A 22,724-nucleotide genomic window follows, 5' to 3' on the forward strand; every position below is an offset into this window, starting at 1 on the left:
TAATAAGTATGCAGGTAGTTTTTCAAAAAAAAAAAAAACTATACAATATTTAACCTAAAATTTAAATAATTGTTATTGTTTTGATAGCAATGTTTCTAATTTATTGGTTTCTTAATCATAATTAAGTTGTTAGTTTTTTTGTAACATACAGTTACTTTTTATCCTTATTCACAACTAACAACTGCTGCTTTACAATTTAAACTAACGTTCAGTTAAACACTACTCTACATGGTTAAAAAAAATCAATTATTTTGCTAAAACTATTGAATTTTTGTTTTATAATTGCTGAATAAATTATATTAATGTTGCTTATTCTTAGTTTTACCTACCTGTATGCTTGTAATTATTAAGACTAATGTCAATGTTAAAATAAAGTAGTTTTTTTTCTATATATTTCTTTAAGTGCATTTTTTTTGCATTTTATTTATTATTTTATATGTGCTTCAGGAAATGCTTTTAATTTCTTTTATTACTATTATTATACACCTAACCTATGTACTACTGGAGTCCAATTTTCTAAGTTAAAATAAAATTTCTTGCTAAACTTTTTTTAACCAGTCTAAGTAATTTAAAATTAAATAATACAAACTTGTTTGAATTAGTCTAGTTCTAAAAATAGCACTTAAATTTTTTGTATTGACTAAGTTATATTATTTTATAAAGTCCACACTTTAGTATTATAAAAAATTATAAGTTTATTAAAAGTGATTTTTTGAAAAGTAGAAGTTTAGTAATATGTGGACATATTTTCTTAAATCTTTTTTTCTTGCAAACTTATAAAAGACCAATATAACTACTTTTTTTGTTTGTTTAATTTTAAACTAATTTATAAGATATATTGAAGTTAAAATAAAATATGATTAAAAGTTAATAGTTATCAAGTTCAAGTCAAAAAAATCAATAAAATGCTTGATGATGAACTTTCTTTGGTTTTTTCAACAAAAAGTTTTCAGAAAATTATTACGTCAATTAGTACCAAGGTAGTTTATTTTAATTCCTGGTTGTTAACTAAAAACTAATACAATTGTAATAATAAGTATAATTTGTTTGTGTATATTTTTACATTTAGTTGTTAGTAGTAAAAACGTTTATTTTAAAAGTTCTTTGAGTCAAAGTTTATCTTTAAATTAAACTAGTATTATACAATTTTACTTTTTTAATGTATCTGGTTGTTGTGCAATGTTTATTTTGTTAGATATGAATGATTACATAGCAGATAAATGTTTTAACATAATTATGAAGTATTAAATTATTTTAGATAACACACTTAATGTTAACCTCACAAGAAAAGATGTCTTTTAACCAAGATAGACCGAAAGGAAATGTTACAAAAAGACTAATAATTCTTGCTAAGGAAATTGTTACATTTTCTAAAGATATATCTCATGTAAGTGCTTTGGGCATATTAAGTTTGTAGTTCTCATAAACTTAGTTAAAAAAAATGTATTTACCTTTTGATTAGTCATGTAAACACAACAAACTAATTTAAAATAGATGTTCGATAAGAAAAAAATAAATTTATCTTTTAGTATAAAAAATAAATTGAAACTTTATTGAAAAAACTGCCTTAAAGATGTCTAAAAGATTCAAAAAAATTATATGCTATTGTAGACCTTTAACAAAATAGCAAAAAAGAAGTATTTTCATGATTTATCTGCAGTCCAAGAAGTTGATGAAGCTACCCAAAATTTAATAACTTCTGCTCAAAATATGCTAATGTGTTCTCAGGTAGTTTAATTTTTATATTAAGTTCAAGTATATATCTATCATCAATACAATTTGTTAAAAAGTATGTTACATTAATTTTTATTACATTTCACTTTTTGTAAGTTTATTTTAAAACATAGTTGATGTAATTATTTTTCTTTACTTTTTTTAAAGTTATAAACATACATGCAGTACGTTTTATTAATGTTAAGCAAACTTAAGTATATTTAAGTCAAACTAAAAGGTTATGTAATGAACAACCACACTAAAATCCATAATTAAATTCAAACTTAACTTATACTAAATGCTGATATTAAATAATACTTATGATTAAATAATGCTCCCCCTTTGCTGCTCATGGCACCCTAAATTTCTGTAATTGCCCCCCAAGGGGCTCACTTTGGGAAACCATGATTTAGAACATAACACAATTTTACTGTTTCAAATAGTATCAATTCACAAAAAATTACTTAAAATAAATACACTCTTAAAAGTTTGTATACATTTTATCAGTTTTTAAAACAAGTATATTAGTTTTTCATGGCGTTTATGTGGTAAAAAATTGTTTACATATATTATTTAAACTTGATAAAACTATTATAAATGTTATTACTGCATTTTTAATTTGAGAACTATACCTAGAAGTATTTCCAAAAGTTAAAAATATGTATAGATGCTCTCTTCTTTGGAAAATTCAAAAGATCAATTAGAGTTTGAAAAAGATACATTTTCTGATTTTGTATCATCAGCTTCAAAAGTTTATCAGGTTAATTTTACAAGTTTTCTTACATTTTGTTTTATACTTCTAAGTTTAAGTTTCTTTATTTAATGTTTTTTTTTTGTTTTACTGTGTAGATTTTTTTAAATTCATATAATTTTATAATAAAAGTAGTTGATTAGTTGTTTAACTACAGAAAGTTTATTTTATATACTTTATACCTAAAATTACTATTTACAATCATATTTAATTAATAAGTTTTTTTGGAATTTTTGTTTGTTTTAATAACAAGGTTTTCTTACCTTTAGTATAGTTTTTTGACCATTTTTTTTGAATAGTCTTATTCATAATAGCTTTAAGCTTTTTGTTCAGTTTTTAATAGTTTTTGTTATCTGTTTAAATATAGTTTATAAATTAAAGCTTAGCCTTAATGTCTCCAAAAATGTTATTTGATTTTCAGAATTTTTTAAACTCAGGATCTCATTAATCTCAATGATTAATTGAGTGAAACATTGTTTAATGAATAAATTCGTGAATTAATTATTTTGAAAGTTTATAGTGAAGAGAAAGCATTTTTTAATCAAATACTTCTTATTTCACTAAAGTTTTAGACAAAATAAATATTGTAGAAAATGTTACTTAAACTAGTTTAGTTTTTAGTTTTGTTAATAAAAATAATATGTTTTGTTAGAGTTTCACTGAGTAACGTTTAATGAACTCTTACCAATATTTCGGATATTTTCAGCAATGCTAAGATGCATTGCACGACCTTCAACAATAGTTTACAATAAAATCTTTGACTGGTTTGATATTACACTATAACTTATCAGGCAAATATTGAATCCACAATTAGCTATTTTAGTCTAACTAAAAGGAATTCTGTACAAAAAGTTGTATACTCTCTCAGAAACTGTCGTTGATAATAGTGCAGTTCAGTCTAGTAGTAATTGTATGATTGTTAATGCAGGGTTTATGCATGTCAAGCTAAATCAGGCCAATCTGTTTTTTTTTTTTTTGGAAAAATTGGTAGAGTGTCAGTTTTTGTCAGTTAAAATGTTGAAAACTCCTGAATGTCAATTTTCGTCAATTCAAATGCTTAAAAGTTTCAGAATTTTTTTGAGTATATTATTAAGTTGTGGTTTTGTTTCTAAACAAGTAGTTGGCTTTTAAAGACAAAATGTCAACACAAATGCATGAAAATTATTTGAATTTTCAAAATAAATTTATAAATAATTTTTATATTGTCTTAAGTAGATTATATAAAGATGTTAATTTTTTTCTAAGTAAACCTAAAGTTTTTGAAGGCTAGATGTTCTTTTGCAAAGAAGGGAGTATATCTATCAGTGGGAGGGAATTATCGGAAAGTAAATGTATCAGTGTTGATGTAATTAAGGTTATTAAGAAGATTAAATAATGAGTGACCGAGCACTCTAAAAGATAAATGTTGAATATATCTGTAGTAGTTGCACAACAATTTAAGTTTGAAAAACTTAAAGTTTTATGATATTTTTCAGGGACCATAACTTTGAAAATAAATTGAAATATTACTACTACTTAAGTGATCAAATGAGTGTAAAATATTGTCTAACATTAACATTGATAATATAACCTTTGAGTTTTGTACAATTTTGCTGCGTTGAGTTTTTTGCTTTTCCTCATAGTTCCTCATAGGGATGTTTCAGTTTCTAAGTACTGAATCCCGTTTAGTTAGATTAAAACAGAGAGTATTCCAACTATGCCTGCCTGAAGAGTTCTAATAAGAACAATACTGGTCAAAGATTTTATGTTGAAAACTTTTGGTTATGATCGTGAGTTTCAGTCTAGTGCATAGTATTTGTTTTACTTATAGCACTAAAATTAGTAAACATTTAATTTTGTTTAAGGTCACTTTTGATATTAATTGTTAGGGTTGTTTTAAGAAAAATATAATTTAAAAAGTTGTGAAACGGACTTGTTAATGTTCGTTTATAATAATACGATTTATGAATTATCCCCAAAATATGTTTATACATGTTATATACATTATAAAAAAAAGTGTTTTTTTATTAAAAATAATTTGGCAGCAACGTTGGTTTAATTTTTCATAAGCTTTTTTTGTACATTTTTTGTACATTTAAGTTGCTAGTAAGAATCTTTAAACTGTATAAATATTTTCATAGATTAAAAAAGTTAAAGTCTGATTATTTACAACTAATATTTATAGAGTTTCACAATTCTTCTATTATGCATGGAAAACGCAGAAACAAGGTGTATAATAAAGCTAGCACAAAAAACTCAGCAACAAACAGTTAAACTTAACACATCTGACTCTTTTAATTCTTTTAAAAGTCAGTTAGTTGTTAATCACTAAAGTGCATTTATTTTCAATCAATTAAAACTATTAGTTTTGTTTTTAGAGTCTTACTAAAAAATAAAAATGTTGTTTGATAATATTTTAGTTATTTTATTAAAAAACAATAAGTTTGTTTAAATTATGTAGGGCAGTTAGAAGCATTTACTCAAATTTCAAGTCATTTTTACAACAAGATGAACATCAGGTGTACTGACTTGCTGGACTCAGGAGTTAAGGCCAAAATGTGTAGAAATCTTAATCAGTTTAAACACTCAATTTCTGTTTTAATAAACTCTTTCACAATTTCATTGAAATATCCCTCCAACGAGGAAGCGCAAAGCAGTAAAGATTTTGCGTACAACCGAGTAAGTAGCACTTATTTTTAGAGTTTTGATTAACAAAAAGCAAAGATCTTTTATTCATTACTCACATACTATTTTTTTGCTATTTAAATCGTGGTTGTTAAGTATACTTCGTGGTATAAATGTGTATGTGAAAGCTAAAAGCAACAAAACTTTAACTTTAACTTTTTTAAAAACTATATAATTACAACTAACCCTCTACCAACTAACCATATTACATACACAGTTTTATTGCTTTATATTAATATATTTTTCTCTTTGAATATTAATTAACTTGATATAGGTGAAAACTTTATTAGTATTACAATCCAGGCATCACAAACCTAATCAACTATATGGTGATGTTCTGTATTAGTGGTCGGCAAACTATGGGCCGCATTCAAAATTTTGTTTCAACTTATTTAGTATAACTTTGTTTTCAAAACAAAATTTTAATGTTTCACTGCTAACTTTTTAAGACAGTCTGTCACCAATTTTTTTTCTTGTTTTAAAAAATTAGTAAAAATACATTTTTTAAGCACATTTAAATCGTTCCTCTTTCGACCTGCCGACTCCGGATGTATATGTTTTCCTTACAGCTTACCATTTAAAACTATAAAACATGTAACGCCCCTCCATAAACTAAGTATTTTTGTAAACATATATTTATAGTTTATTTTTAAGTAATTTTGAAGTTAGTTAGTTATATGTTTTTACATTGGACGTTATAAACATGTTACTGAAAAAAAAAAAATAATTGAGTTATATCTGTACTTTAACACTTTTTGAAATCTTTTGATATTACAGTATCTCCCAAAAAAGTTATTTATAATTTTTTTTTATACCTCAACTTGTTATTCTTTTAAATTTTCAAAATTAAAAAATGTTGACAACGTATAGATTTTAAATTAAAAGGAAGATACTTTTTAGTTTACCTTTTAGTAATTGTTTAATAAATTTATCACGTATTTCAATACAAATGATTTTAAACCAAAATTAGTAAACTGTATTTTTTGTAGTTTTGTTTTTAACTTTATTATTATTTTTGTTTAAATTGTTTTTTTACGTAATTTGTTACCTAATTTTTTTACGATTTCTTTATAAGTTTACTGCTTCTTTTTATATTTAAGTTTAGCTAAGAGCAAGTTTGATGGGCGCTGATTAAAAATACTGGTAAGATAATTATAAAATATAGAAAACAGAAGTATTCAATGCTCATAATTGTAAATAAAACTAGTACTGTAAATGTTATTCGGTATTTATATTTCTGTAAACTTTTATAACATCAGATAACCAACTCAGTCAACTGTCTCATTAAACTTCTCCAAACACGCTGTTTTTCTGACGATTTACCAAAAAAATCATTCCCAGGTTTGTATTTTCAAATGACATCATCTATTGAAAGAGTGTTGTCTATTGGGAGGAGGAGTAATTTAGATAATGGAATTGAAATGATGACAAAATTACACTTACTTCTTCATTTTTTTTTGAAACTAATCACAGTTTTAAAGACAAAGTTAGTTACAAATTTTGATTTTTTTTTAAATTAATTTTGGTTTTTTAGTACAGTATAAAAATATATGATAATGTTCAACTTTTTTATCAAGAAATTAATAAAGTTTAACCCAGTTGTTATTTAGCAAATAGAAGCAAAACTTTTTTCAAATAAATGTGAATTTCTTAGAACCAACTGCAAAGCGACCATAAACTTTGCTCAAAATTTGATCGAAGACATCAAAATCCTGCTTGATCATTCTAGTAAGTTGTCAGCTATAGACCAATCAAATAACCAAAAACAGCATTTGAACGATTCAGAAATGGATCGCTACTGTCGAGAAACGAGAACGCATTTGAAAAATCTATTTAGTAACGCAAAGCTTATTGTTATGTCGTACTTTATTGAAGTTTTCACTGTTACAACTCAACCGCTTGATTACATTAAGTCTACTTTTGGTACTAAGAAAAAAAAACTTGCTTTAGAGGTATTTTGTATTAATTGTATTTTAAATGAAAAAAATATAATTCTTTAATGTTTTTATTCAGCAGTAAATGTGTAATGTTAATATTAGTTTTAGAAAATACTAGATTTTTAGACAAACTAATTTCTGAGTTAGAGTTGCCACATACTTAGGCTTCTCGGCATAACTCAGGGTATCTGAATTTTAAAAGCTCAGCCTAACTCATTTTGTTTGATCATTTTATAATCAAAAATCGGACTAGTATGGATATTTCTTAAATCTCAAGCTAGTTTTTTTGACTTCAACTTTAGATTGTTTTTAAGTCGTTTTATTATTAGTTTGGTGTATTTAGGTGTTTTAGATTGATAAAAAAAATTTCAGCTTGGCTCAGTTTTTTATAATTTCTCATAAACTCAGGTTAGCTTGATATAACTCACTCTAGTTTTTGGTCATTCATGCCTCAAAAAGTGGCAATCTTGCTGGGTACATTAGTCAATATTCATTAATCTTTAATATTAATGGCATTATTAAATCTTAAATTTATTAAGTCAATAAAAGCTCGTTTTTCAGAAATGAGCACCAATTAAAAGCTATACTTTTAGGACTTTAAAGAGTTATAATGCAAAATATTAAAATGTTATTTGCTAAAAGTTAATGATAAAAAGTTTTATTGCACTTTAACGTTATAAATTATTAACGCTTAAGATTTCCGTCAAAAATAGATTGAATAGACTTCTTTTAGTTGTACAGTTTTAAGTTTTGTTGCTTTAAGATAGTTTTTTATCGTATTTTTAAGCCTGTCTGCAAACTTTTTTCACTGTAAAACTACTTAGATAAGTACAGTATTGTTTTCCAATATTAGTAAATAAACTATTGTTAGTCTTTTGAATAAAATTTAAACTTTAAAGTGGTGTTTTTAAGTATATAAATCCAAGCTAATAAAATAAAGGCATTCTCAAAACACGCTGGCAATATTGCTGAAGTATGTAAATTTGTTGAAAACTTTTGTGAAAGCTCTGAAAATAAAGATGAAATTCGATTCTCACTTAACTCTTTACTAAAAATATCTTCTGCTATTGGTAAAAATTTAAACGAAGAAGTAAAGATCAATGAAGTTTTTGGACAAAATTGGATTGATGTACTTGATAAACTGTTTGAAGATTGTATTGTTGGTTTTGACTTAATAACACTAATAGGATTGGTTAATGAAAACTTTACAAGGTTTGTTTTGTTAAGTATATAAAGACTTTATTTGTACTTGTTACTTATTAAACAAAAGTTATTATATAAATATTATACTTTTATTTAAAACAGAATTAAAACAGATTTTAATGATTTTATATCTTTTTCAACATAATAAGTGTTTGTAGCGTTAAACTTGAATATATATTTATTAAAACTTAAACATACGCAGATATTTTGCGAGCGTACAAAAAAGTCTTGTAGATTTGGATGAAAGTTTACTGACTACCAGTGTGATAAAAATGATTGGTACCTGTAGTCTGCTGACTAGAATTTCTAAACGAGAAATAAAAGTTTCGACTGATGTTAACAAGCGCACAACGTTGCTTGGTGCCGTAAAAACGGTAGATAATGTGCGTATTTTGTTTGTTTGATCTCTTTTATTCTACCAACCGGTTGTTACGCGGTTGTTTATTGTTAAATAACCGACTTTTTATATTCTTTATCGCTAAATTTTAGAAATAAGTTTTTCGAAGTTATTATTTGTGTATTGCTTTTTTAAGTATTTGTTTTTTACTTGTATTTATTTTTCACTCCACTTGTTTTTTATATCTAGGCAATAGTTGTGACACTTGGTACTAGTAACTACTTGTTAAATGACACTGGTCAGCTAAACTCCCACGACGATTTTCTAAAATCGTGTTTAGTGTTGAAAGAAAAAGTAAATTTTCTAAAAAATATACTATTAGATTTTGATAAAATTGATGTTAAGTTGAATGAATACAACCACAGCATACGAGATTTTAGGTTGGTGTAAAGTATGTTAAAACGTATAGCTGTAAATTGATTGCTTTAATATTCTAATTTTTTAATTTAATATTTTAGGAAGATCTGCAATTAAATATTGGTGTACAGTTTTATATTGAGCAAGATTTTTTTGTTAACGACAGTTATTGTTTATAAAAAAACTTTGTTTACATCTACAGTCAAAAAATTAAGTTTTGTTTAATGATTAAAAGCAAAAGTATAACTATGAATATAATTCTGATAAAAGCAACACGCCGCAAGTAGTCAGCATGGTTCACGAACTATCAAGTTTAGGGTCAAACCTATCAAAGGCAAGGATTTTACAGAAGCAAATGGGTTCTTTTTTGAACTTCAATGGCAACAAGACGGATTGTGATGTCAAGAATGAGGCTGAACGCATTGATATGTTGATGGTAACTAGCGGGTTTGTGCAAAGTTGATAGTAAATTTATTATAATAATTTAAAAAATGATATTAAACTCACTTTGATTTTCAAAAATGCTTATTAAGATAAAAGTATACAGACACTTTGGTAGACAAGTTGTTGGTTCTTCAAATTTTAATTACATTTCAAGTTTTATATAACTTAAATGAAATTTGAACGTGCAATCAACTTGTGTTATTACTTACGTGGTTTATAATACTTTGATATGTAACTATTTGAACTAGGTTGTTTTTGCAGAACAGTTTTAACTATTACTGTTGCTGAATTTATACTTTAAAATACTTAATTAATTTTACTAACAAATTATACTTTTAATAGTTTACTTCTTTTTAATTAATACTGATTTTAAATGTAGTGTGACAAGCAAGTAATGTATCAAAAATTTTCAGTGAACCAGTAACAAGGTTTGAAGATGACGAATTAAATGAGGCTACGCAAAAAAGTTTCACAAACAAAGATTCTTTTGTTTTGTTAAACAGTACAAAAAAAAATAGTGATAACTTAAAGCTTAAGTTTTTGATTGAATTAGTTTTAGCAATAGAAAATGAAGATTTTAAAACCGCTGAATCTTTATTAAAGAAAGTTAGTTTCTTTAAACTGCTAAATAGATTCTATTTGGACAAAATTTTATTCAACTGATGATTTCGTTTGATTAGGTTCAAGCGAGTGAAACATTGTATTGTTAAGAAATTTTTGAATTGATCATTCTTATTATATTTAAGTTGAGAACTTTTATTGTTATCTAGAAAGTAAAAAGTACACAACTGCTAAATACCTTAGTAAACTCTAATGAGCAAAACAAGTAAATACAACACTCAAACTATTGCAAGGCATCACAAAAAACTAAGCACTAACCAGTTTTTTCATATTAACGTATTATATATTTTTTGCTTTTAGCTTACATAGTTATTTTAAAACAGCTAATACAATTAAATACTATTAACAAACTTTTTGGTCAGATTGAAATTTTGACTGATGATATAGTTTATCTCTACGAAGAACTCATAAAGTCTTCAGCTTCTAAAATAGCAAAAAAGGTGTGTTAATTTTTAAAATTTTGCATTTCTAAATTAAAATTGTTAGTTATCAAAAATTACGTTGATTTTTTTATAATATAAGCACTGTCTTTAGCAATAAAATTTTGACCATAAGATAACTGGAAAGTATTTTATATGACCAAAATAATAAGTAGAAAATACATCAGCGTCAAAGCTTTAAAATAAAGTTAAAATTTGTCAACGAAATGGTTTCACCTTTCCACTTGGATCACCGTAAATAGGCTCGCGATAGACTAAGACTTGGATTTAATTTTTTATTAAAATTCTTCAGACTAACCTGCTAATAACACTAGATTTTATTCTATCGAGAGCTTGTTGCCAATTAGTTTAAGTGGTGATATCAAAACTTGTTGTTAACCATCCTAATAAGTTTCATCCAGTTTTATTTATATTTAAATTCTTATCTAGAACTTATTTGGTTCTTATAACTCAACTAGTATTTTAAATGTCTGCTCATATTGTAACCAGACGTTTGATGTCATGAAAATAAATAGAAGCGATCTCCAGAGTTCACTAGCCACCCTTCAACTATCTGTTCAAATGAAATCAGCTAATCAGGTTAGTCTGCGTGCTCTTGAGTGGCAGACATGTGCAAAGAAGACAATGAGAAAGTTGTCAAAAGTTTTCTCTAAATTTCACCAGTTGATAACACTAGATAATGATGATGTTATTAATGAAACGAAAGTTATACACCATCTTGTTAATGAAGTTTCACAGTTAAATGCTAATGACGATACTGTTTCAGAACTAAGTAAATCATTTGCAGAATGTCATAAAGAAATTCTAAAGTACACCAATGTTAGTCATGTTTATCTTAGTAACTAATTCGCATAAATGTAAAATAAGTCACATTGTTGTTTCCAAAAAATTTAGCAAAAAAAACCAATCTCTAAATTATAACAACCTCAAAGTTGTTAAAAAGTAAAAAGGGTTGTTTAGTATAGATTTTAGATAAATATTAGAATCTGTTGTGTTAATTGAATACCTCTGATTTTGTAAGGTGCACATAATTGAGTATATTAATCTTTAATATCACTTATGTATTTGAGAACTCATGGAAAGTTGCCTTAAAGACCAATTGCTAAAACTACAACAAAACTCTTGTTTATCTAATATTTTAGTACGAAAATTTCTTATTTGTTTATTTTTAAAATAGCTTATTTACTTAAAGAATTTTTTAGTAATTCTGATGAAAATGTTTTATTCGATTGTTTATTTTTAGTTGTAAAGCATAAGTTTTTAATTTGTTTGTTCAGTTTTTACGATCTGAAAAAAAAAATACTACATTTTAAGACTATTTTATATTGTTAAACTTTTCCAAATAATATTTTTCTATCAGTATTGTTACATATATATTTAAATGTGCGCAGATAAAAGTTGCTGTAGTTCAATTAAAACTTAGTTTAAATATTTATTTTTATCTCTAATCTTTACTTTTCAATTTTTTGTTCTACACTAACGTTCAAAATGGTTCATATTTTTAATTAAAAGTTTATAAAACCTCATAAAAAAGTATAATTTTGTATAGTTTTATATTTGACATTAAAGCTAGTTATTTAAAATTCAGCTAATTAGTGCAAATGAGAAAATTGAAGATGGTAAAAGCGATGAATTTCGAGCAAAGCAAAATTCAGTTTATTGTTATTTGCTCTCTCTTAAGGTAAGCGCAAAGTTTTTAATCGGAACTTGTATGATATAACTCAATTATAACTTTGCAGAATAATTGGAAAAAAAGTATAGTTAACAAGCTGATAAAACTCTCTATAAAAGAAAACTTCTTCGAGTTTCCTTGGCAACTTTTTCTAAAACACGAGAAAAAGTCAAGTGTTTACCAAAGTTTATCTGAGTACAAAACAGAAATGACATCCTTGTTTCATAAAACTACTGATCATGTAACAAAATATGTTAAATCAAGTAATATTGTGCAAGAAAATATACTCAAAGTGAGATATTTAGCTAAGTAAATTTTTTATTAAATGTGAGTTTGCTTGTATAGACTTATGTAACTTTTAAATTTAGTTGAAGGCTTTTTTTATTTTTAGTAAAAAATATTATAAAAAACGAATAGTTTTTGATTTTTTACTATGTGTTTTTAAATTATGAATGTGACATTCAAGTTATTAAACCTTTACATCAGGGTTTCCCATAGTGGGCCTCTTGGGGGCCATGAGCAGCAAAGGGGGAGCCATGAGGTCATAACTTGAAACTTAAACTAGATATTCAGGAGTTGTTGATTAAGCAAAAAAAAAGGTCTTAGGTGTTTATAATGGTGGTTTTAAAACTTACACTAGATATTCTGGAGTTATTGATGAAGAGCAAAAAAGAAGGTCTTAGGTGTTTTTAATTGTAGTTTTTTGAGTAATCTATTGGAGGGGGCTACAGCTTTTTTAGTTTTTTTAAAGGGGGCCTTGTCATTTGAAACAAAGTTTGGGAAACTCTGCTTTAGATAGAGATTTATTTTCAATATTTTAATAAGCAGTCTTTTTTTATTTTAGATTCAAAACTGTGGCTATATAACTATAAAATTAATTATGTTTCTTTTACCTTGTAAATTAGTGAACTCTTGTTTTACTCTTATCTTAAAGCTGTTCTACTATAAAAACTAGAAAAATGTTTCTTTAAATCTAGTTAAGAATACAAAGTTTTTTTGCTAAAGTAAAACTTTTAGTTAGATCAAACTGTCTGAAAAAGAAAGTATTAAAACATTAGTATTTAATTTTCAAAGTTTGGTCGGTATAGTTTAAAAGATCTTTAAACCATTCATATATTTTATTTTAATGCAGTAGTTCTCGAATTTTCCAACAGCTGTGAACAGTAAATTACTTTAAAACTTTGCACTCAAAAACCTTATTCGTGCACTTTCAAACAGAAGCTTTCAAACATTTATTCAAACAGAAGCTGTTGTTGTTGATTTATCTTAGTTTTTCATTTAAAAAAATTGAGAGCTATCATAAAATAATCTTTCAAAACAAATCAAGGTGTAGTACAAACTTATCTTAGATGACTTTTAATTACTCATAGAGTTGTATAGTTCAATGTGTATTTTAGAAATAACTGTATTTCGAGTAATTTTTTAGTTTGACAATTTTAACAGGCAAAGAAAAGCCATATGAGATATACAGTTACTAAAAGTAGTGTAGAAGAAGCAATAATTTTTATTCTAAAAAACCAGTAAGTTATGTCAACTTCTTTTTTGTATATATTTTTGTTAGTGTTCTATTTAATGTTCTAAATAATATTAAAAGAAATAAAGCGCTAATTAATACTTAATATATATTACTACCTTTATTTTATATTCGAATAATATTTAAAGGTTAAACATTTGTGCTAGTACAGGGCTGCCACAAGGTCAGGAAAAACTGAAAAATGACAAAAGTTAGGAAAAAATAGGGGTTTTTGAAAAAAAGTCAGGAAAAGTCAGAAAGTTTGACAAAATTAAAAAAGATGTCAGATTTTATCAGTTCAAATTTACAAAACTCCTTATTTTTCAAAGCCTTCAAATGGTAAAAAATCTAATTAAAACTCCTTTAAAATCTGACCAAGATTGAAAAACTTTCCTAGAAATTTACACTATAACTTAATTTCCAATGCCTTCATCTGGTAAAAATTAATAAAACATTGTAAATCTGCAAAATTGTTCTATTAACATATTGAACAACTACCCTACTTAAACTAGCAGTTTTTGTATGCTTTTTGGTATGATGATTTGTGGCAAGGACACTTCTATAGTGAATCTGTAATATATGCATAAAAGTTTATCTTGCAGAATTTTAGAATCAAAGTGTTTTTTGTTTAAGTTAATAATCAAGTTCTTTATAATTAAGCACTAAGTTTAGTATTTTATGTAACAAGTTAATGTGTGTATACTTTACCTCTTTATATTTTTTTAAAGTTGTTTAAATTTGAAAAATAAGTAAAAGCAGGTTATGTTTTTAATTTGTAATGAATGTACTGCAATTTACTTGTTGTTTCATTTATTTTGAACTATGAATATGTAGAGCGAGACAACAATAACCATATATGCAAGTGAACTCTTAATGCACCCAAATGAATTAGTAAATTAGTTAAGTTTAGATTAAGAGTTTGATTTATAAAAGTCAGGAGTTTTTTCTCAGCTTGATCTGTGGCAACCCTGCTAGTACCATACAAGTTTTTTAAGAAAAAAGTATGATTTGTTTTGTACTTTTCCCCTTTTTCGGCTTTACTATTGGTTTATAAAAGTTTTTTTTTTCCAACTGATGTTGAAAATAAGCTTTAAACTATTTTTCAAAGTTTTTTTTTTACAAAAATTTAACTTAAAATGAATGTACACGGAAAAAAAATTTTTAAACTTTTTAATATTTTACTAACTTTTTCGTCTTATAATACCAGTCAGTTGCAGTTAATAATGATCAAACAACAAGGGAATATTATTAAAGGTGTTGTTTATTTAAAATAACGAGTAGTCTGATTAGGTAGGTGGCAAGATTTGCATAAGTTTTTATTTTAAACAGACGAATTCTTCCACCGATAGCCCTAACCTTTTATCGTATAAGACCCCTAAACTTTGACTAGTAAACAATTGATCATAATCTAAAACTTTAAACACTCCTAAGCTGAATTCAATACTCGTACAAAATATAAACTCGTAGAAAATGTTAACCGTGTAACAATACTGACTTGTGCAAAAGTGCACCAATCCATTTTGACACAGTCCAGTCCGAATGCTTCATATAAAAATACTTTGTAGATTATCAATTCAAAATAGTACATTCTTACCAAAATAGTGAAGTTCTTTAAATTTATAATTAAACTATAAGTCGTTTTATAAAGAATAGTTGTAATATAAGTTTTTTCACCATACAGAAATTTTAAGCAATCATTTATTTCAAATACAAAATAGCTCTTTAGTAGACTAAAAACGAAGTTAAAATTATAATTTTCGAAAAAGAAGTTTAATTGTATCGTTTTAAATTTTATTCAATTATATTTTTAATAGTTTATATTTGTAGTTATTTTATATCTTAAATTTTTACTCAATAAATATCTTTACAACAGAAAAGAATCAAGTTTCTCATACAACGATCGGGTAATCTGTAGATTTGAATTTCTTCATTTCAGATTTATGCTTGAAACATGTAGATTATTTTCTTTAATTTCTAAGGTTGAATTTGTCGACAAAGATATTAAAAGTACGTTTAAGTCAGTTTAGCTTATAAACGTTTTATAGTTAAATGTTTAAAGACACGAAAGTATTGATTATACTCGTTATAATATAAAATAAACGTTATTTTTTTAACTTACATTGTTGCTTAAATACTTCGTTAACAATGAAAAATCTGAAACGAAAATAAGTATAAATATAAACATACATATATAATATGAACACTGTTATATGGTAAAATGAGCTATAGTTAATTTATGCTACATCCCCTCAAGCTCATTAAAAGCACTCTTCCTTCTACGTTGGAGTATTCCACTCTCAAGTTTTCCTGGCACATTACATCGCTTAACCCAGCAAGGCCGTATTTTCTTACGGACTGAAGGAGCAGGAACGTGCTCACTCAACTCATCTCTGTCAATCTCACGTGTTTCATCGGTATTGGCACCGTTGGAGTCTTCTGTAACCTCTACAGGAGAATCAGCATGTTGATGACGTACATTGCTCTTGGATAAGATGGGTAGATTTTTCTGCCAACCATTAAAAACTTTCGCTTCCATATTTGTTGAGACGTGGTTGTAAAACCTTAGAAGCCTTCTATTTCTACGCGTCAGTCTTCGTGAGCCATCAATTCTCACTACAAACTGTTCATGTGGAAGCACTTCCATCACCACTTCTGTCCTATTTACGCGGATGGGCACCGCCTTGGTTCTGCAATAAATACCTACTGCCAACATACAGAGGTTGCAACTTCCAAGTGTTATGGTTGATCGCTTCTGCATTTTTAACGAATCTTGTACGAAGTGCCTCTTCTTTTAGTTTCCATGCTTCTCTCCATTCAAGACGCACAGCAGGATTAGAAAATTTATCCATTTTTTTTTAATAATGTAAAACTATCTTGCAGCTGACGTCCGTTATAATTACAGCTGGGGACACTTGTCAGTCGCTGAGAGCAGTGTTCCTCAACTGAAGCATTGCACCAAGAAATTTATCACTATCTAGGCTACCTGATTTGTTAACATTAGACATTAGAAGTCTTTTTGCTAGCTTTACAGCGACTTCCGTTTGATCTTGGATAATAAGCGGAAGCTCTTCGATATGTAACATCCCAGGTTTTTAAGAGTTCCTTTGTTGAACCTGACAAGAATTCTGGTCCACCATCGCTTGAGATCTCATCTAGTACTCCAAGCCTTTAAAATAAGCCTCGAAGGCACTTAATCAACCCACGCGAAACTGCTTGAGAGGTTCCGCTGAGAAAATATTTCTGACCAGCCTTAAAATATGTCGCCTACTACTAGAAAAAAAATTCTAGCAAAGCTTTGACATTTTTCCCGAATTGATTCAATGTCCTGTGTAATACCAGGCCAGACGACAATCTGTTAAGCACAATTATGCATTGATGTCACCCCTTGGTGTGCTGAATGTAAGTTGTTGAGGACACAAGATCGTAAACTTAAAAGCATCATTACTCTGTCCTTGTGAAGTATAACTCCATCACTTAAGTACAATGCACCATCATATCTAAAATAAGCTGACAAAGTTTCATCCTGCTTTAAACTTCGACCATCTTTATAACACCTAAAAATCCATGAAAGTATTTTGTCTTTTAATATCTTCCACTATTTCTTCCTAATTGATTGCTATTGAATAACATATTTCATTATTAAATGAAGCAGTAAAAAGTGATTCATCAGTCAAATCATCATTGCGCAATTTTATTTAATTTGTCAAGGTTGGTTAACGTGATGTAGCGTCTGCAACTAAATTTTTTTACAGGCATATAATTTACTTCAAAGAGCTTTGGCAGTGTACGCTGTTTCAGTCTAAATAATCGGGTGTTCTAAATTTTGTTTAAAGCATTACCAAATTTTTTTACTAGTGTATTATGATCCGTAAGAACCACAAGATCTTTGCAGCCCTTAGTAAAATACTTTGTCTGCTTTAACGACCACGCAATGTTAAGCGACTCTCCTTCCATGCCAGCATAGTTCTTTTCTTCTCCATTTAAAAACCTTGAGACTACAAGTGTCATGTTCCAACCAGTGGTGCTGCAGTCTGGTAACCGGCTATTACAGTTGCAGTGTTTCTGCATAAGAAAGTAGCCCAAGCCTTGCTTTGACCAGTCAGGTCTTAGACATGTTAATTTTCCAAGATCAAAAATTTGTACACCGCTTCTTATTGCATCAATGATCTTTTTTTTTTTGATTCAATAAATGCTTGGTTCAAATTTTTTGACCACATGAATTTGTGTTTTGGACTGAGAAAATCTCTAAATGGTGCCATAACTTTACGGAGTTTGGCGGAATTTGAGACTTGATTTATTAGGCCAAACCAGCTCCGTATATCTGTGGCAGACTTTGGAATTGGGAATTTTCTAATGGAGTCCAAGTACTTTGACAAAAGCTCTATTCGTTCGTTTGAAATTCTGAATCCTGCAAAATCTACTGACTTCTGGCAGAACTGAAATTTCTTTTGGTTAATAATTATACCTGCTTTTCCAATTTCTGATAGGAAATCTATTGTTTGCCACCAGTGACACTCTAATTCAGAATCATAAAACACAGTTTCATCTACACATATTTCCTTCCTCTCAAAATCTGATAAAATAGCTGCAAAATGACGATTCTAACCATCACCAGACGATACAAAACCCAAGGGGACTTAAGTATAACGAAACCTACCAAACGGAGTGATAAATGTTGAGAGATGCTTATTATTTTCTCTCAGGGAAACTCCATGATACCCGTTACACGCATCTGTTACAGTTTTGAACGTTCCTATTGAAATTCTGCGTGCTAGTTTAAATGGAGTTTATGAGGCACATGTCTCCCTCTTGCAATATTTGTTAAGAGGTGAACGATCTACAGTTCTTCTAGGTGACCCGTCTTGTTTCCTGGTGACCACCATAAGGTGAGACAAGATTACAGGTTCACCAAATGAGACACATTCAAAGACACCCAACTTCTCATCTCTGATGAGATCCGCTTCAACCTGCTTTTGCCAATGAATTGGTAAGTGTGCTGAATTATGAAAAGCACAAGGTTTAGCGTCAACTTCTAAATGGATTTCAACTCTTTCAACTGTTTGAGTGGTTTATGCGGACAAACATTAATTGTAGAGGCTGCATATCATTTTAGAAGTCACTCACACATCTTGTTAACATTTGCACTTGTATCCTTGAATGGAAGCTTGATTGGTTTATCTCGGACTTCACTCCTTGTTGGGAAATTGCAGGTTTCATCATATGAGTTCAGCTTACTTTAGATTTTTCATTCAAGTTTGCAACAAACTTAGAATGCTGATGAGGTAGCTGAAAACCAATAGTGGGAAAATCTCTGTTAATAAATAGGAGGCCAACCATTGTTTCATACGAAAAAAAAGACCCAGTTTCTGAATCACTGACATAGATAATACCATTGCAGCTGAATACACCATTCTATGGATACGCTCTACTGAAAGTGGCGTTGGATGCTCCCAAGATATTAACTGGAATTTTATTAGCACACGAATTGTTATTGATACAGAAAGTAAATTTTTCTTACCAAAACCAGCATCATAAAAATCCTTCCATCCCCAAAGATTTGACTGTGCACTAGTATCAGCTAAGGCACTTACTAAAATAAACTTATTATTTGCCGTATTTAGTAATTTTAATTGATGCACGGGGATGGTCTAAAGATTTGGCTTTATGCAATTTTTCTTATTAAATATAACGTTGTTCAACATAGTTCACACACAACAACAACGTGTAATGACATAATCTGGGTATCCTGTTGCATGAAACAGGAACCATCATCTTGGATTTGAACAGCATTAACCTTCTTTGACTGGTTGCGCCAACAAGATAAATAATATTTATAAGGTTTCACAATACGAGTTCATTTTTCTTTGAATGGATAAAATAGCTTTTTACAACGCTGGCAAGGAACCTACTGGGACCTGTCTCCTACATTGAAGCTTAATTTGTTCTAAGTTGAAAAGAAGATAACGCTAATTCAGTATGTGATTTCTCCGTTGAATACCTACCCAATTCCTTGATATCAATAAAGGAAATTATGTCAAACGATGACCTAGAGAAATATTTTCAGAGCTAACAATTCTCTTCTAATGTTATCGTCACCAACACATTCAAGCATACACCTGCAAGCATCTGTATTTTATTGCTTCTTCCGTATAATTCGTAACATTTTTCCCCCATTCACCTTCACTGAATGTTGTGAAATGACAAGTTTCTGCTTTGCTACAAACATAGGTTGCAAATGTTCTAATAGTTCATCGTGGTCTTGATGCAAGCTCATAAGTTTTACCTCAATTGCAACTTTATGACTGAAATTGACTACATAAACTTACCACGTATGCTTCTAACTTAGCCATTAGCCTAGGGTCATGCAGTAAAGAGGCCACAGGGGTGCTATGAGGTCATAAATTAAAACTTGCGCATTAGATGTTCTAGATTTGATGATGAAGAGCAAAAAAAAAAGTTTTAGGTAGTTTTTAGGTTTTTTGAGAAATATTGTTTGAGGGGGCCATAGTTTTTTTAATTTATTTAAATGGGGCCTTTTGAAAAAGTTTGGGAAACCCTGTGCTACAAAATAGACAATAAAAAATACTACGAGCTAATTTTTTGTTTATTAGAAATTTTTACACAGATCATTGTTCTAGTTTGAAATGGTCCAGTTTAAGATAAATATTGGTTTAACATTTTTATTTAACTAAGAAAAAATATATTTTGGTTTTTACTTAGTTTAACGTTACCATTTTTTTGATTTTTTTTTTTCATTTTCATTTCAACTTGTTTACTAAAAAGAAAAGTGTTTAATATTTAAAGCAGTTTGAAAATCAACCGGTGTTTGTAATGTTGTTACTTATCTACGCGCTAACCTGGTTATTATCTGACTCCACGCGTTATAACAATATCGGTGATGTTATTTAAATATTTAGATTTGACTTAGCTAAGTTATTTAACTAAGTCGACTTAATGAAATGCGAATTAACTTAGACTATAGTTTAAGCTTAGCCTAATTAAATAGTTAGATTGTTAGAATGCTTAAACTAATTGTATATAAATAAATCGAGTCTAGAAACAAAGCTGTATTACGATGAATAGAACATACGATAAACACAATAACAAGCTGTACAAATAACTACTTTAATTCAAATGTTCATAAAAAAAACAGCCGACCTCGTACAAAAAGTACGAGCCGAACACAACACTTATAGCATTAACGTTAACACTAGCACGCTCAAAAACTCACTCTAAAAAAGCTGTTTTAACTTTGAAAGAAAAGAAAGAAAGGAACACCGCTTTCGACTTTGCGAAAAACAGTGCTAAACTGTTACAGCAAGTCTTTATTTTAATCTTATTTTAACAAAAATAAAACTAATTTTACTTTAAAACAAATGTTGTAGACTCTCTTATATACTATACTTTATATTAATTTAATTTTTAAATCTAAATTAATCTAATTAATTGAGTGGTATCAGATTCACCGGAAATTCAAAATACAGATGAAAGTAATTAAATGAATAAATTTAATCGTTGACTAGAACCAGTATATCTAACTGAACAAAAAGATTTCATAGTGGAATAAATACTCGTCAACTAGACATGATGTAAACTAATCGAAATGCAACAAACTTATAAATTTTAATTAAATATTTGAGTTAAATGCTGTAAACTAATATGAAATATTTATAATTTCGAAAAGTTTTATGCTGTTGTTTTGTTTTTAACTTGTTTAAATCTCTAAGATTACAAAATTCAATGTTTTGTTTTTTGTTGAACTATATTTGCACTTTTGTTTCTATCTTAGTAATACCCAAAAAATCTATATTGTAATACAAGTTTATACATTTGTCAATATACTTCAAAATTAATTGATGTAAGGTGACAGTGCAGTGTTTAGTTTTTCTTGCCTTCAAAGTCTCTGTATTCAACTATCTAAATTGAGTTGTATCAGGTTTTCAATTATATTTTCACTACAATAAGTCAGAACTGTATGACTTAAAACTTAAAAAAATTTAGTTTATTAAACTTTTGGTTTGAAATCCTCAATAAGTTAGTAAGTCAAAAAACACTGTGTTAATTTTTCAAAATTTATTTCATATATTTTTTTTTACCTTTAACAGCTTTGTAAAATAAAGAGTTAATAGCATAATACAAATCATGAATTTATTTTTCAAATTTTACGAGTTTCTGACCAATTTTTGCTTTGTTATTACTTTTTTAATACAATAAGCAGGGTTCGTGCGCGTCAGGCTAAGTCAGGCTAAATCAGTTTTTTTGAAAAAAGTTAAAAAACGTCAGGCTAAATCAGTTTTTTATTTAAAAATTTGAGAATCTCAGTTTAAATGCTTGAAAATTTTTGATTAAAAAATTTGAGATGTGAATTTATTTCTAAATATAAATTTAGTTACTAAAGACAAAATCAGTCAGTATTTGTAAAAATAAATGCTTTAAACTTTTTGTTGAATCTCTAAAAAAATTTAAGAATCTTCATTATTTTGTTTTGGGTAGACTATATACGTCATAATTATGAAATTCATAAAAAATACAGTTTAAACATTACAGTTTAGTTCAACAACTTAGCTGTTTGTTTGAATTTGTTTACATCAGCTATGTTTTTCAGAGCTTAATTGATGAACTGTTTTAATTTCTAATTTAAAGGCTTTATACCAAATACTTTTAGATTAAAACTCTTAGTAATCATCTTTTTCACAATTTAGTCTCATTTTATTGAGTTGTTACCAAGCCATAAGTTGCTTTTTGCAGATTTTCAAAGTTCAAAATATCTTTGAGATAAAGCTGGTTGAAGTCGGAGACTACAAAAGTATTAATCAAGACCCCCCGATACCTAAAATGACTTCTAAAGAGACTTTTCCTTATTTTAAAAAAATGTCAGGCTAAATTGGTCTCAGTCAGGCTAAATGAAAAAAAATTCGCGCACGAACCCTGAATAAGCATTTGTAAAGATAGTTTATACTTTCGAAATCAGTACACTGTTTGTTCGTTTTGTCTATATAATATTTTAAATTG

General features: G+C 27.8%; 1 protein-coding gene across 2 annotated transcripts; it reads left to right on the forward strand.

Moving 5' to 3' along the window:
- The first annotated feature begins 872 nt into the window (after positions 1-872).
- LOC145830906 (uncharacterized) lies at positions 873-22,195 on the forward strand. 2 transcript variants are annotated; one of them, XM_082938300.1, is made up of 20 exons: positions 873-980; positions 1,259-1,387; positions 1,612-1,728; positions 2,381-2,473; positions 4,629-4,752; positions 4,905-5,122; positions 6,388-6,614; positions 6,783-7,080; positions 8,006-8,277; positions 8,471-8,651; positions 8,855-9,045; positions 9,293-9,469; positions 9,880-10,072; positions 10,450-10,527; positions 11,017-11,346; positions 12,116-12,208; positions 12,267-12,491; positions 13,643-13,719; positions 15,586-15,719; positions 21,173-22,195. In XM_082938300.1, the coding sequence occupies exons 1-20, from the start codon at positions 906-908 to the stop codon at positions 21,208-21,210; spliced, it is 3,270 nt and encodes a 1,089-aa protein (XP_082794426.1). In that variant the 5' UTR covers positions 873-905; the 3' UTR covers positions 21,211-22,195. The 2 variants fall into 2 exon arrangements, with proteins under 2 accessions (XP_082794426.1, XP_082794427.1); XM_082938301.1 differs by lacking the exon at positions 11,017-11,346.
- The last annotated feature ends 529 nt before the right edge of the window (positions 22,196-22,724 follow it).

Source organism: Thalia democratica, chromosome 1 (assembly GCF_965202585.1).
Source record: "Thalia democratica chromosome 1, ktThaDemo2.hap1.1, whole genome shotgun sequence".
Classification (NCBI taxonomy): domain Eukaryota; kingdom Metazoa; phylum Chordata; class Thaliacea; order Salpida; family Salpidae; genus Thalia; species Thalia democratica.

Bases quoted from the DNA above. Each gene is read 5' to 3' on its own strand.
- LOC145830906 (XM_082938300.1), top strand. From the start codon at position 906: ATGCTTGATGATGAACTTTCTTTGGTTTTTTCAACAAAAAGTTTTCAG. The intron at 10,073-10,449 runs GTTAGTTTCTTT...CTTTTTGGTCAG, and splicing joins CTGAATCTTTATTAAAGAAA to ATTGAAATTTTGACTGATGA. The intron at 10,528-11,016 runs GTGTGTTAATTT...TATTGTAACCAG, and splicing joins CTTCTAAAATAGCAAAAAAG to ACGTTTGATGTCATGAAAAT.